Below are 15,587 nucleotides of genomic sequence, written 5' to 3'. Positions count from 1 at the left end.
TGTAACTCGTACATACATTATATATAAGGTGCAATTTGTGGGGGAAAAAACAGAGGGTGGGGGTGTTTTGAAACCAGGTACAAGGTTGTTTATTTGTCATTATACAGCATGCCAATTTATGAATGGGGAGTACTGGCACCTATTTGTTTAAACTTCAAGCACTGTTTGCTTTTAAGGTTTATGCAAAGCACTTTGAATTGCCTTGTTGTTGAAATGTGCTGTACAAATAAACTTGCCTTGCCACTGTGTGAGGTGGCGTCTCAACAACGAGCACAACCCCAGAGTCTGTCGTCTTTACATGGAGTTCACATGAACAGACCGTGTCAGGATTCCTTCATATACATCACTCACATCACTGCTGGATTCATTGACCCACCCACAAGTGTTTCAGTATGAGAAGTCATTTCTTGAGGTCATGCAGTGGATTGTTTCCACCAGGAGAGGGCATTGTATGACCTTTTGTGACTTGTTACCAGTTGCTGTCAGTGGTTGAATGAACACTGTCACTGACTGGCAATTAGGTTTGAATTTTGCACATTTACTGTGTAAATATCAAAAGATTTTTTATTTTTAATAGAATCAGCTCTATTGCCAAGTTTACACATACAAAGACATTTGCTGTGGTGTTTTGGTGATTACAACAACCACTGCAGGTGGCTGAGACCGCTCTGACCCACACGCTACGTGTTTTTAATACGGCGCAGATGATATCAGGTAACATTGCTAACGGTGCGCATCCACGTTTATCAACACATCGCAACAAGGTAACCGTCTGTCACTACATGCGTTTAAGCCAGCAAATGAAAGTGGTAAATTAAACGCTATGCAGACTATAGCCGTTTCAAAACAAAGACAGTAAACCACGTGTCGGTCCTATGGAACCCATTGACGAAGCCGAAAGGAATCTTCGGAGGACATATTAACATACGTAGCGTAATGTCTAAAACGGAACAGTTGGAACATCTACTGTTGGGATCAAATCTACATTACCTGTGTCTTTCTGAGACTTGGATTACAGCTACAACTCCTATATCGGCATTTATGATTCCGGGATATAAAGTATACAGACGGGACAGAGGAAAGGGAAAAGGGGGCGGGGTCTTGATTTACGTAAAAGACAGTATTGACAGTCATCAGATAGACATTCCAGATCAAACTATAGAGTGTGTCGGTGTTACAATCAAATTATCGCCTCAAATGTCATTTATTGTACTTTGTGTATATAGACCACCAAATGCAACAAGCGATTTTTATACTGGTTTAACAAAAATTTTAAAAACATATGAACGAAAGGAAATATTGCTCATGGGTGACCTCAACATAAATTGGCTTGATAAAGGCAAGAGAAAACAATTAAAAGACATTGCAAACTCAATACAAATGATACAATTGATTAAAAAACCTACTAGAATAACAAAAACGTCTCAAACTTTGATAGACCTAATATTCACCAATAAACCAGACAGGATAGTTAAAACATATAACCTAATAACTGGACTATCCTATCATAATTTAGGAAATTAAATAAATCAAGATACATAAACAAAGAACAATCAAATAAACAATGCAAATTTCCTCATATTCCTCAAAAAAATCAAGAACATTTTAAAAATGATTTAAATGAAATTGATTGGGCCTCCAAAATTGATAAAGAAAGCTGTGTACATACATGCAACAATATTATAACTGCTATAAAGAATAAAATTGATAAACATAGACAGCTCAAACATAGAAAATCAAATAAAAAGAGGCTCCCATGGTTTAATGAATACCTGTGGGATACAATAAACAGAGCGATAAAGCACTCAAGGTTTCTCTTAAAACGAAATTAACCACTGATTATTACATTTATAAATCTCTGAGAAATAAAGTTACCATGCTGCTTCGAAAAGCAAAAGCAAATTTTTTTCTAAATTTAATCAAAGAGGCAAAAGGAATCTGTGGAGAAGCATGGATAAATTAATGGGAAGGAGCATTTAAAACTCAAAATCAATGGAATTGTTCAAAATGAGGGCTCTATTCTGGCTAAACATTACAATGATTATTTCTTGGATTCTGTATTAGATCTCGCGGAGACTTTTCCTGAAGTGAACTGCTGCGGAGATGATCATGGGGATGGTAATGCTTCTCAGTGTAGGTTGCAGAATATAGATGAAGACAAAATTTCCAAAATAATATCAAATTTAAAAAATAGTAAAGCAAAGGATATATTTGGACTTGATACATCACTTTTAAAAGAACATATAACTATTCTAACTCCTGTATTAACAATAGCTGTGAATCAATCTATAAAGGAAAAACATTTTCCTTTGGCGTTAAAAAAAGCAGTAGTCAAGCCGATTTTCAAGTCAGGAGACAAGCTCTGTGTGTCAAACTATCGACCTATTAGCATTCTGCCAGCCATCTCTAAGATCTTTGAGAAGGTGGTGGCAGAACAACTAGTAGAGCATCTCGACCACACTGATGCATTACATCCTTGCCAGTTTGGGTTCAGGAAAAGATACTCCACAGAGTCTGCGTATTGCTACTTGATAGAAGATATTAAATCCAGTCTTGATGGTGGAGGTGTGGTAGGGGCGGTCTTTCTGGACTTGAGAAAGGCCTTTGATACAGTTAATCATTAGCTTCTCATTAGCAAACTATCAGATTTTTTTTCTTTTGACACAAATACAATAGCATCTTACCTTAATGACAGACAACAATGCGTTGTGGTTGACAATAAAAAATCACCAATAAGATCTTGTAGCATGGGAGTGCCACAAGGTTCCATTCTGGGCCCCCTGCTTTTTACCCTTTACATAAATGATCTACAAACTGTGTGTAAGAGTAAAATCATCATGTATGCTGATGATACGGTGCTATATGCACATGGTAAAACTGCGGAAGAAGTCAAAGTTGAAGAGATTAAGAAAGTTTCTTTGTGGCTGAAAAACTCATGCCTCACTCTAAATTTATATAAGACTGTTTCAATGTTTTTCAGAAATCGTTCTAAAATACAAATCTACCCTAATATTTTAATTGAAGGACAAATCATTTCAAATCAAGAACAGGTAAAATATTTAGGTGTCATATTGGAACCAAATTTAAGCTTTAAAAAACATATAAATAAGTTATCAAATACAATAAAATTTTATATGGCACAATTCAGATACATTCAAAATTCCCTTACAATCGAGGCCTCAGGAGTCTATCTGAATGCAATGATAGTTCCTCATTTTCGATATTGTATAACAAGTTGGTCACAGGCTACTAAAACTGCCCTCAAGCCACTTGAGTCATTATATAAAACCTCTCTAAAGATTCACGATCAGAAAAGCAGATGATTTCATCACTGTCATATTCTTTTAAAATACCAATTTTTCAGCTTTGAAAATTTGATAATTCATACCAATCTGTGTTTGATGTATAAGATCCTTTATGACAAAGCTGCTCCTCCTCTAAAACAATTTATCTCTTTGGGCTCTGAAACAACAACTCGAGCCACTAGATCTACAGTGCGAGGGGAATGCAGGATCCCTAAACGCAGGACAGCATTTGGAAACTCTGCTTTTTCTGGTGTGGCCGCTCATCAGTGGAATATGTTACCTACAGAGTTGTTTAAAAGTACAAGTTCTTACACGTTGACACGCCAGGCAAAGAAATGGCTTTTATTAAATCAATTTTTTTCCCATATGTGACCAGATGTATGTATGTGTGTATATAAGTGTGTGCTCTAAGGTCTGTATATGAAAGGTGTGAACATTTCCTTTTGTACATTTTTATTTTGTCATTGTAAATCTTATTATTCATGTATGTTTTTTATGTATCTTAACTTAACATCAGCCTGCCCAGGGACTACGGGTGAAAATTAGCTCTTGAGCTAAAACCCGGTACAATGCATCTTCCCCTTTGAGGTTAATGTTTATTGTACGTTGTCCCTGTTTCTCTAAATAAATAAATGAAAAAAAATAAAATAAAATTAAGAATAAACATTGAAGGGAAAAAATATAATAAAGATAAAGATAGAGCAAGTAATGCAGTTAAAGAATAATAACTATAAAATGTTAAATTGACAATAAGATATGAAAAATGTGAAAAAATAGTAAAGTATATTCTTTAGTATATAGTAAGTATATATTAGTAAGTATTTTCTAAAATGGAGTATTATATTTGTACAATTTGCAACAAAACTACAACTATTAAATATTGTAAGAGCATTCAGGTTTTTTAAAAAATCCCATGCGGTTATGTACCCAGTAAATTAAAGCCATGAAAAGGTAGTTTCCCCTCTGTGGTGTGTACATGTATGCCAGTGGTCACCAACCTTTTTGAGCCCAGGATCCCTGACCTCAGCCCTGAAGATCTACCTAATGAAGCGAGAGAAAGAAAGCCAAAATACTTCCAACTTGAGGCCTTTTATTTAGGCTAACTGGTGTATTAAACAGGTCATAGTTATTGCTTTATAAACTGTACATCACAACATCAATTTTTCTATTTACATTATAGCATTATGTAGATAAGGCCTAGGTTGTTGTATTCATAGTGGGAAAAAAATCAACACATTTTGTAATGAGCAGATCATATGTAGTGCTATTACAGTTAATTGTGAAGCTTAGGAACTTGCTTCATGTATGTTACTACATTTACATTGTATCATTCAAGAAAGTAGATTAATGGCAATAATTTCCCGAGTAAATGAAACTAAATGCAGGTCTAATCCATTTTATGCAGCATCACTTTCACAATACCAACAGGCAAAACGTTTGCACTAATGTTCACTCAAGTCAGTGTGATGCCTGTGATTGAATACTGTGTGTGAGTTCTTTGTAGTTTGGCTCATAGCTGCAGACAGCCAGTCTGAGGCAGTCTGTGAGGTGTCTGTCAGTAAGTTATTTTCATTTGTGAAAATGCCATTTCACAGAGGTAAGTGGATCCAAAGTAGGCACTCACTTTTAGTGCACATGCAGTGAGGAGAGGAAAAGTCCCCTAAGTCCCCAAAAGTCACTGTCCCTTGATCTGGCTTTCAGTTCTATGTCATTTAGCAAATCAGTTATCTTCATGTCAACAACACTTTGCAAAGCTAATCCTTGATGGAATTTGGCTGCTACCTGTTCTACATCAATGGGCTGAAATGGGTTTGAGACAAATGCAGCAATGTCTTCCATGACGTCTAACTCACCAAAATGCCGATTGAACTCTTTGTTTTGTCCAGGTGAACACAGTACTGCTCCGGGTGGAACGCATCCTTGTCTTTGATGGTTTGTGACATTTTTTCCAGGTTGGGAAAATGTGTTAGTCTCCTGCTGTTCAGATCGAGCTCATCCAATAACGCCTTGAATAATAAACGATGTTGGAGAGCTTTTGCTCGAATCGAGTTAATTAGTTTGACCACCAGTGTCATGACATGAAAGAAGTCCAAGACTTTCCTAACCAAGGCCTGCTGATGAATTACACAGTGATAATTCACAAAGTCTGGAAAAGCAGGATCACTGCGGCACAGTGCTATAAAACCAGAGCATTGCTGGTGCCCCATAAGTAGTGATTGCCACCAGTTTATGAATGGGAATGCAATTTTCATCGGCGTATTTTTTAAATTCGTAAAACCTCAACATTTGACGTAAGTAAAGTACTTGAGTAAAATAACCCCTGAGTGGGGTCACTAAGACAAAACTAGAAATATCTTGGAGCTTTTTTTCTGATCCACATTTTGGAGACTGAAATTACAGTTATTTGAGAATCTGTAGAGCTGACTGGAATTTGCACCTGTACTGTGACAATATCAGAGCAGAAGAGTCTCCAGATGACACAGAGTCCACTTAAAATATGAAATAAAGTCATAAAAATGTATTTTGTTTTAAATAAAATCAGCTTTATTGGTAAGTTGGTTCTCATACAAAGAATTTGCTTTGGTGTATTGGTGCTTAACAGTAAACATAGTAAATAAAAAATTTAAGACAGATAAAGACAGAGGAAATACTGCAGATCAAGAATCATAAATATAAAATTGATAATAATATCAATTCATATATAAAGATTTGTATTTTTAATTAATAGAGTAATATAATTGTAAAATTTGCGACAAAACCTTGCTCTAACATTAATATAATGTTAGAGCATTCAATCAGGTTTGGTTAAAAAATCTATTAATTTTTTTGAAAATGTACCCAGTAAATTAAAGCCATGAAAAAGGTAGTATCCCCTCTGTTGTGTGTACATGTGTATGTTTGTTTGTGTGTCTATTGCTGCGTTTGTGTCCCACAAAGCCCCACTAACTGCCAACTTCAGATGTAAGAGAGCAGTAAACCCTAAATCAGGCTTCAAAAAAACGGAGGGTAAAGATGAGGACTCCAAGCAGCAGACTCATACAGCCGGCGTCACTGGCAGTTGTTGTAACAGCATTACACAAACTGGTCTCACAGCAGGATGGTGTACTGATGTTACCAACACCTTGCAAGAGAAGTAGGCTACTCAGGCTGTCACCAAGTGCACACAGGTTTGCAGATGCACAGCCGGAGACTGGAGAAGTATTGTCTCCAATCGTCACTGAAGATAAAAAAACACTGTTTACTATAGATACTATAGAAATATTTTTTTGTTAATTAAGTAACTTCAGGAAGTATTCAGATCCTTCACTTAAGTTAAAGTAACAATGTTACAATGTACAAATACACTATTTCATGGTTTTGGTCCTGTTTCCCTTCCAAGTACTTCAATACTGATTATCTGCCATCAAATCTGATCAGATACTTATATCCACCTAAATGTTGATTAAGTAGATTTCTGACTCAGTTGAAATTGCACCTGTAGCTACAAAACCTGACACGTCTTATTTTTCAAGAGGTTCTTTATCCAAATACAAGAGTTCCTAATTAAATGTATAGTAAAGTATAAAAGCTTGAATTATTAATATGATGTGGATGAACATTTAACTAGTAGATATAACCTGATGTGGTGCAATCAGCTAGAAGAGCATTTATCATTTGGATAACATTTGGATTTGTTGTAACTACAGAAAAACTCAGTCCACTTGCAGTTGTACGAGCCCGTTCTCATCTCAGGGCGTCATGTACCGACGATTTGAGAAAGAGGCTACCTTTGGCATCAAATGAGACGCTGTCGGAAGCGTCTCTATGAGACGCTCTGGGGGCATCCCGTACAGACCAGAAGTGCTAGCTACGTTCGTGATAAAGGTGTTGACAGCCCCCCGAAGCCCCTACCCTTACCACAACCATCAGAAATGTTAGTACCTAAACCTAAGTCACTGAATGTATGCATGTCGACCGGCTAACCCTGCAGCTGCGCACATTGGCTGTGAGATACAGGTAACAGGTAGGGTTTGCCTCCCTTGTGTTGCTGCAATGTAGGAAACGGGGGAAACGGGGGAAACGGGGGCGATTCATATGGACGCTGAAGAGTACTTTTAGCGTAAAAACCTTACGCTTTGTCACGCTGTCTGAAAGCATCAGTTATGACGCATTGAGATAAGAACGTGTTGGTCATACAGAGTGGAGCTTCATAAACCTCATAAACAATCTTTGGCTGAGGACATATGCTGGCTTGCAGAGTACTTCAGTCTCAGTTCAGTTTAGTTTAGGTTAATGACAAAACATTAAAATACAAGCACATTCATAAGAAATCGTGCAGATTTGTGAAAAGGGTCACCCTAGTACGCTGTCTGAAGTTTATATATGGGCCCAAATACTAAGATAGTAGACATGTATTTGAAGTACTAGTATATTGTGTAGATAAATACTACAAATAAATAAAATACACACAATACAGTATCTACAGTAGTAGTACAGAAAATCATAAGAGCTAAACTACCCTAATCCTAACTACCCAGTGGTACCAAGAAATTAAATACAGTACATCAGTCTTCAATTAAAAGGAAAATACAATTGAGAAAATGGAAATAACTGTACAATTTAAACCATTTCAGAATGGAAAGACTAATTTAAAAACTAGTTTAGAAATCAGCAGCCGTTATAGTTACAAAGTCTGTACTACATTATACATTGTACAGGCATTGTAAAAGATATTATATTAGATGGTAGATTGTGTAATTTGTTTTGTTTATATTTAAAGATAACTTATTGCATTGAAGTCATCCACCACAGTCATTTCCTCATTCAGATTATTTTGCTTTTTTGTTACTAATACTAGAATAATTCAAAAAATCATTAATATACTGTATAAAGAGCAGTGGTCCTAATGGATCCCTGGGGCAGCCCGCAATTATGGTTTTACTTTGAGATTTATGACCATTCACATGTACATATTGCTCCCTCCCATTTATATAGCTTCTGAACCAAAGAGCGGTTAAAGTCTTTAACTGATCCCACAAATTTTCTTTGCATTTGGAGTGAAATGCTCGAAGTGTAGAGCCAAGCTGTGGTACAGGAGCGCAGCACTGCAACAACAGAGCAGGCTGAAGCGCCAAAACACAGAAGTGTTCAGTAAAGAAAGGATGGGATTTTGATCTGCGTTACTTTAGTCGATTCATTCAAATTTACACAGTTAAGCACTTACGAGACATTTAGCTCACGGGAGGAGACACAGTTTCATGAGAGTGAGACGAGATTTTAACGCTATTTTTAGGAAATCACCAATGCTGAATTATATAAAAATTCACAAAAAACACTTCATTTCCGGTGTTCTGGTGAATTTTTCAGAGAAGAAACAAAATTTAGGTGGCAGGTGACAATTCAAAATTTAAAACCATGACAGAATATAATGCAGTGCAGCTCTCGGGCATTCTGTATTTCTTGCAGATCTGGTTTCTCCTGTAGATCAACTTTTCTCATGTAATATCATCCCTGCTGAATCAACACACATGTAGGCATGATTTAGTCTTCCCTCTTTTTTGTGTCTTTTCTTTGGAGAAGTAACCTCTTTAAATGTGCATGTGGCACCTTTTCACCTCAGTGATAAATTATTTCATTTTATGTGCTCATGCTCACAATATTCTGCACATTCAAAATCTCTCCCACATATCTGTGACATGTCGAGAAAAAGGTGTAATATTTCAAGACTAACACCATCACTTAATGAGAATTCATAATATTTTTAAAACTCTACCTGCCCTACACATTACACATTCTTGCTCTGCTCATATGGTAGTTTCCTCTTCAGACCGAACCATCTGCACTGTAAGCCCGAACAGTACTACTAGCTTATAAAGACTGAGGTCGCTACAGTTAAAATCTCTTGCTGAGTTAATCCACCTTTAAACTATTAATGTCTATAAACAAATATGTGTTTTTGTATTTACATGGCTCAGCATTTCTGAGTGAACACCGCTGGTTCACTCAATATTTTTAAGTGTACTGTCGATCACGTGATATGACGTCATGACGTGCCATCCTAACTGACGTTACCTGAAAAATCTATCCAAGATGGCTACCCTCTCGAGCAATGTGGTGTCTATGCGTGGTATCAAGCATTAAACTTTAAGGTAAGCCAAAACACTTCGAAACTACTTTGCTTGTTGTAACATTGGGAATATCATATTTCACGTGATATTTGACTGTTAGACGATGCTATTTTTAATATAGCCTATAAGTTGCTAGCGCGCAGCCTCACGGTGCCGCGCACGTTTTTTATGCGCCGAAAGCGCCAGCGCCATTACGTTACCGTCAGTCCGCCTGCTAGTGAGTGTTAATATCATGTGTACTGTTAATGTCGCGGCTAGACAATTATGTTAATGTTAGTCAATAACTCTTTTCAGCAAGCGATAGTCCTTCCGTTTTTGAGTGTGTTGCTACTGTTTGTGTTAAGCGCCCTGCTTTGGTAAGTTGAATGTGATGTTATTTCTAGCTAACCTACACGGCACGAACCGGAAAGATATCAGAGGCGCTGCGTGACATCTTTAAGATTTATGATCTCCAGGTGAGTTAATGAACTTTGAGCTTCAGGTCCCACTGGACAGCAGGGCCTCAGGGTGTCATTGTCTGTCCAACACTTTGCCAAATGCCATGAAATTTGGTCAGAACATCCACACTGAAAGAAGAATGAAATCTGTACTTTTCATTTTTGCTTGTTCTTCCAGGAAGTGCAGGATGTCAATATGAAGCGTACTGTAGCCCTTCGTGCCCTCCCGGTATACATGCGTGAGGAGGACCCACAGTTCTTCAAGACTTGTAATGTAAGTATTCTATTCAGAGAACTATTAGTATCTCTAGCAGCCACTTAACTATATCTTGTTACCCCTTAGTAAACCTTGTGTGTAGGTGTCATTGTAATGGTAAATGGACTGTACTTAGTGTGTACATGGATATACAGTATGTGCATATAAGCATACAAATAAATGTAAAAGATCTAACCTCAGGTAATCCCAAACCTTAATCTCTCACAAAGCCCTGGCCTAACTTTACCCAGACCTGGAGAAGATCATTTGATCATTTGATTGACCTTTTGGCTTAACCTCATGAAATAACACACCCCCTCACTCTCTCTCTGTAAAAATTACTTAAAAATACCTTTTATGAGATGCTGTACATTACATATCACAATACAGCACCCGCTACTATGTAATACCTAATTCCATATTAATAGCCTGTTTAATGCTCAGCTGCAAAATACCTACCTGGGTACACTTACATATTAAATAACAACCTGTATGATATTAAAATGTAAAATACCTGCTGCTACACTTACCACTTTTATGATGGGCTGTAGAATAGACAGTGGGTGAAAATTATGTATTAGGGTGTTATATAATTATTTATATAAGGCATTATATTGAATGGGTTTCCTAATATTTTGTCCACTGCTTTAACATACAAGAAAGGGGCAAAATATTAGGAACACCATTCGATATAATTCACCCCACTATGCCACCACCATGTATTACAACCTCAGTAATAAATATGAAGTAGAATTATCACCTTTCTGACAATGTCAACAAAAACTGAAAATGTATAAAATTCATAAACGTAGAATTTAAAGGAGAGCTGTTGTATTGGACTGCATTGGGTTACACACATGCACCTGATGAAGTGGCCAGTGAGTGTACATGCAGTTGTTGTGTTTCTTCAAGTTAACCTAACAGTTGTATCCTCTGTGTCTTTCAGGTGGAGGAGTCAGATGAGCCATGCATCGACACTCCTGTTGCTCTTGTCACAGTCACAGAGGACACTGCAGATCCAGTTCATTTCAGTCCTGCAAGTATTTCTATTGTTGTGGAAGACGATGTTGTGATGAGTGATATCCCTAACTTGGCTGATGCATTTGCATTGTTGTTTGGGTTAATGTATGCATTGCATTTGAACTATCCCAAGAAACTCATTCACACTTTCACATTCATCCAGAAAATCCTAATGGGTCTTGATGATGGTAAACCACTTAAACCCTGCCTACTGAGTCTCAAAAATGACCTGTTAATGAAAGAGTAGGCTAACTTAAGAGTAGTGTTTACACATGTATTTTCTTGTCTGCATGTTGATGTGTTTTGGGGGTTCCCAGTATGGTAACTTTATAGTATGTTGTTGAACACAATGTTACTCAAAGCATTTGAAACTGTTTACATATGGCAGATTATGTCTTGCCCACCAAATCTTTTAATTTACTTTTTTTTGTATATTTTTTTATTCCATTTTCACTTTGATTGCTGTTACTAATGCTGTTTTAATAAGCATTTATTTTCATACTTTTTATATTAAGCACTTTGCTTAGTTCCTGATGATCTTGTTCCTGTTTAATATGTAGAGATACATATGTACACAACACACACACACACACACACACACAGAGACACACACACACACACAGAGACACACACACACACACACAGAGACACACACACACACACACACAGAGAGACACACACACACACACACACACAGAGACACACACACACACACACACACAGAGACACACACACACACACACAGAGAGACACACACACACACACACACACACACAGAGACACACACAGAGACAAATGCACAACCATACACTAAAACATACATATTTGCTGTGTCCATGTAGGTTTGTAACTAAATATTTTAAGAAATTTCACTGCTTAACAGGCTTACAGCTTTTGGGTAGGTGGTGAAACTGTGACTTGAGTCACATGGTTAGACACCTGAGCTAGAACAGAGTTTTAACTGTTGACTGCTGTTGATGTTCTGACATGTTTGTATAAAAATTAAGACTGAATAAAAGAAAAAAGAAAATGTACAGCTGAAGTAATTTTTTTTTTTGTAGTTTTAACTTGTAAATTTCATTAGCTTCTGGGTTATACACAAGCATATTTTTTTAGTACCATTGGATCAAAATAATGAAGTATGGAGAAACAAAAAATGTGCGAGTGTTAAACAATATTTTTAAGCATAGTGCACTTAAAAAAATTAAGTTACTTACCTTTAAATGTTTAAGTTTGATTAGATTGTAACTTTTAAAAAAATCTTACTCAAACATTTAAAGGTAAGTAACTTAATATTTTTCAGTTAGATTTTTTTAAAAGTTACAATCTAATCAAACTTAAACATTTAAAGGTAAGTAACTTAATTTTTTTAAGTTTGATTAGATTGTAACTTTTAAAAAAATCTAACTTAAAAATATTAAGTTACTTACCTCAAAAGTTATTATGTAATCAGTTTCTACAAAAGTTTTGAGTACTATGAACTTATTGGGGTTTACAGTGTGGACTCACAGGCAGAGCAGGTTTACTTGATTACTATCACAGCATACGCCAGTGTCGCATCAGCTGGGAAGAGTTGGTTCTCTCAGCGAGTCGACTTTATCAGTTATACATAGATTTGTTTTTCACTGCGTGAGAAAATTGATGTGTGACATGACAACATGTGAAAAATGTCAATTACGTGAGTCTCACCAGACAGCTTCTAATTACTGCTGGTCAGGATGGAACTTATATTAGTGCTACTTTACCTACTGCGGGCTTGTTGGATCTATAACCTTCTTGTAAAATAATCTGTCATAAAATCTTAAGTGCAGTGAAAGTACAATAATTACCTCTGAAATGTAATTAATTAGATATATAACATAACATATAATGTAAGTAAAAGTACAAATATCTCACCATTACTTTCAACCACTGGTTGATTTTCCACAACTCAAAATTATCTCACAATCCATGTGGAGACAAACTATGTTCAATTATTTATCAGAAAGACTCACCATTCACTTTAAAGCAGCGGTCCTCCACTCCCTTACATTGTAATTGAGATGAGTTGCAGTGAGAAATGAGAGGGTCACAAGTGAAACACTTTAGGCTGTTTGGCTGAGGAACAGGCTCTGAAACAGAAAAGAACGACAGAATTTATTTGAGGAAGAGAAAACATTTGTGTCACAAAGTAGGACGTGTCAGTAGATGGCAGGAGGACAGTGTCTTTGTTCTGTTTTTTATCTGTTTGTATATTTTCTTAAATTAAATGAGCTACTTATCAATTTGGACTTACTAGGTAGAGTTTCTGTGTTGCAGTTATCTGTGTTGCAGCACTGAAGAGATGCAACTGTCTGCGCAACACCCGCGTTATATGAAAATGTCTGAGGGCCTGTAGCTGGACACACGGAGGATGGTGCACACGTCTTGACGATTTGTGAGACTGTAACTCCAACTGAAGTGTCTACAAAATCAAAGTCCAGTTGGTTAATGTTCAGTTAAAGTCAGAACACATAACTGGCATTAAATGTATTTCACTGAAAAGTAAGAGATCACATGAAGAAAACATTACCTTGAAAGGTAGCTGTCACACACATGGTCTCTGAAGAACATGGTAATGATGGTGGGTTTGTACACTGATCATTTTGGCAACTTTGACACTGAAGTGCTCCAGCTGCAATGGGGAGAAAAATTGTCAACTCAGTGATCACATCACAAGTCAAATGTCAAATCAAACGTCTGATGAGTTTAGGGTTACAGGTTTTGATGATCTATAAAGGTTGAAATGTCTTTTTCTTCTTCAGCCATTGTGTCATTTAAAAAGACACAATGGCTGTTACAAACAGTAGTTACTTCCAGTCTCTTTTCAGTAGGATCAATAAAGTCTTAGACAATTTTAATAAATTTGTTTCTGTTTGAAAAAACTTTTCTGGCAAACTGAAAAATGTCTTCAAACCTTTAAACTATTCTCCCTGCAGAAACTCTAATGTGATAATAAAAGCAGATACCTGTCCTGGAGAGCGCCCAGATGAGAGTCAGAGAAAGGATCATCATGATGATAAAGTAAGTACTGTGGAATAGTTTTCCGGGATGATGATACTGAACCTTATATACACTGTACATGTGTTGAATACATGCATCACTCAGGGATTGGGTGATCCTGTTTTGACAGTGTAACCAGACCTCCTCTTTTGTCATTGTGTCAACACATTTTCCTACCCTCTTTTTAATTAACGTGTACTAGTGCAGGATTGGGCACCAAATCAAAAATATTAAATATTCTTTTATATTTTATTTCTACAGTAACCTACTTTCTGAAAATATTGTTATAATATAGTTGTTTCGTACTGTTGAAAGGTGCTATACAAATACAGTTGCCTTGCCCTCACATGCACTACAACAATACCTAGCTAAAAAGATATTTTTATTTGTAGCTGGTCAAGATGGAACAACAATCCATATATGTATATATATATATACCATTCACATTTTAATGCATCAGTAATTAGAATCATTCTGAAATATTAAGTATGTACTACAAAGTAATAGGTGCATTAAGAGGTGATTGGGCTACAAGAGGAACACTGTAAGCTTTATCCAGGATACAAAATTGAAATTGAGCATGTCAGAAGATGGCAGAATGCCAAAGTTGTCATCAAAACAAAAAGTGCAGTTTGTTGATGTTGTTGAAAAGCGCACATAACTTAGCAGAATTTCACTGAAAAGTACTGGATGACATGAAGAAATTATTACTTAGAATGGAAGCTGACATCTTAATGCAACTAATGCAAATGATTTAACAATATTTTGTTAATATCCTAATAATATAATGTACGTTTTAGAAATGTAAGTCTATGAAAGAGTTTCATACTTTAATGCTTGGTACTGAAGCCCATTTAGACGATGATATATTTACTTGCGGTAGAATGCAGAACTGTATTTACCTTGGCAAAGTTGAATAAAAAGAGTTCATTACATAGAACTGACACAGTGTCACCATTCTTTCCTCCTTTGATAGGTAAATCTTGTGCATGCAAAAGACCCCGAAAAACATGCAAATGCCAACAAGCGCTCGATATGATGTAACATCTCAATCCATCGAGCTAGAGCTGGAGGTTGTTCAGGATGTTTCACACTGCTTTTGTGATAATGAAGGAAAATTTAATATTTTTTGATGTCTGATGTCATCTCTGTGATTTATAAAGTTTCCTGATGGACAGATAGCTTTACTAGTTGCTAATGCTACATTAAACACTAGTTGTTGCTAAGGGTTGCTGCTGTTATCAGCTGGCTCTGAAGCAGAAGTCCAAATCTTCTGTACAAATGTTAGAGGTGTAAACACCAACACCCCTCCGGAGCACCAATCTTTCAGTCCGGGGCGAAATCAGCAATAGAATAAAGTAATAAAGTTGTGTTTTTGTACAGTAATCTGTAGTCTCACATAGCAGGCCTTAATTCAGCTGGTGCAGCTAAGCCCCGCCCT

At 36.5% G+C, this 15,587-nt stretch overlaps 1 protein-coding gene and 1 long non-coding RNA gene across 2 annotated transcripts; one reads left to right on the top strand and one right to left on the bottom strand.

The window, feature by feature from the left end:
• Nucleotides 1-5,826: 5,826 nt before the first annotated feature.
• LOC119900228 (phospholipase A2 inhibitor and Ly6/PLAUR domain-containing protein-like) lies at nucleotides 5,827-15,530 on the bottom strand. The gene is made up of 5 exons (XM_038715021.1): nucleotides 14,113-15,530; nucleotides 13,677-13,778; nucleotides 13,401-13,568; nucleotides 13,120-13,236; nucleotides 5,827-6,522 (listed from the first exon to the last, which is right to left on the bottom strand). Exons 1-5 carry the CDS (start codon nucleotides 14,300-14,302, stop codon nucleotides 6,290-6,292), a joined length of 810 nt encoding a protein of 269 aa, XP_038570949.1. The 5' UTR covers nucleotides 14,303-15,530; the 3' UTR covers nucleotides 5,827-6,289.
• LOC119900229 lies at nucleotides 9,236-11,763 on the top strand. The gene is made up of 4 exons (XR_005444031.1): nucleotides 9,236-9,433; nucleotides 9,796-9,867; nucleotides 10,028-10,123; nucleotides 11,052-11,763. It is a non-coding gene; the product is annotated as an uncharacterized LOC119900229 (long non-coding RNA).
• Nucleotides 15,531-15,587: the final 57 nt, after the last annotated feature.

This window comes from Micropterus salmoides, unplaced genomic scaffold (genome assembly GCF_014851395.1).
Source record: "Micropterus salmoides isolate LMB-PRFRI ecotype aquatic unplaced genomic scaffold, ASM1485139v1 Ms_hic_scaffold_13, whole genome shotgun sequence".
NCBI classification, from domain to species: domain Eukaryota; kingdom Metazoa; phylum Chordata; class Actinopteri; order Centrarchiformes; family Centrarchidae; genus Micropterus; species Micropterus salmoides.
Note: the sequence above shows the minus strand (reverse complement) of the source record. Positions and strands in the feature narration are given on the sequence as shown.

What these genes read in the sequence shown, in the direction of transcription:
- LOC119900228 (XM_038715021.1), bottom strand. Translation starts at nt 14,302, where the DNA reads ATGACAAAAGAGGAGGTCTGGTTACACTGTCAAAACAGGATCACCCAA. An exon ending in TGTGACAGCTACCTTTCAAG is followed by an intron (nt 13,569 to 13,676) that starts GTAATGTTTTCT and finishes TTGATTTTGTAG; the next exon opens with ACACTTCAGTTGGAGTTACA. An exon ending in CCGCTGCTTTAAAGTGAATG is followed by an intron (nt 6,523 to 13,119) that starts GTGAGTCTTTCT and finishes TTTTATCTTCAG; the next exon opens with TGACGATTGGAGACAATACT.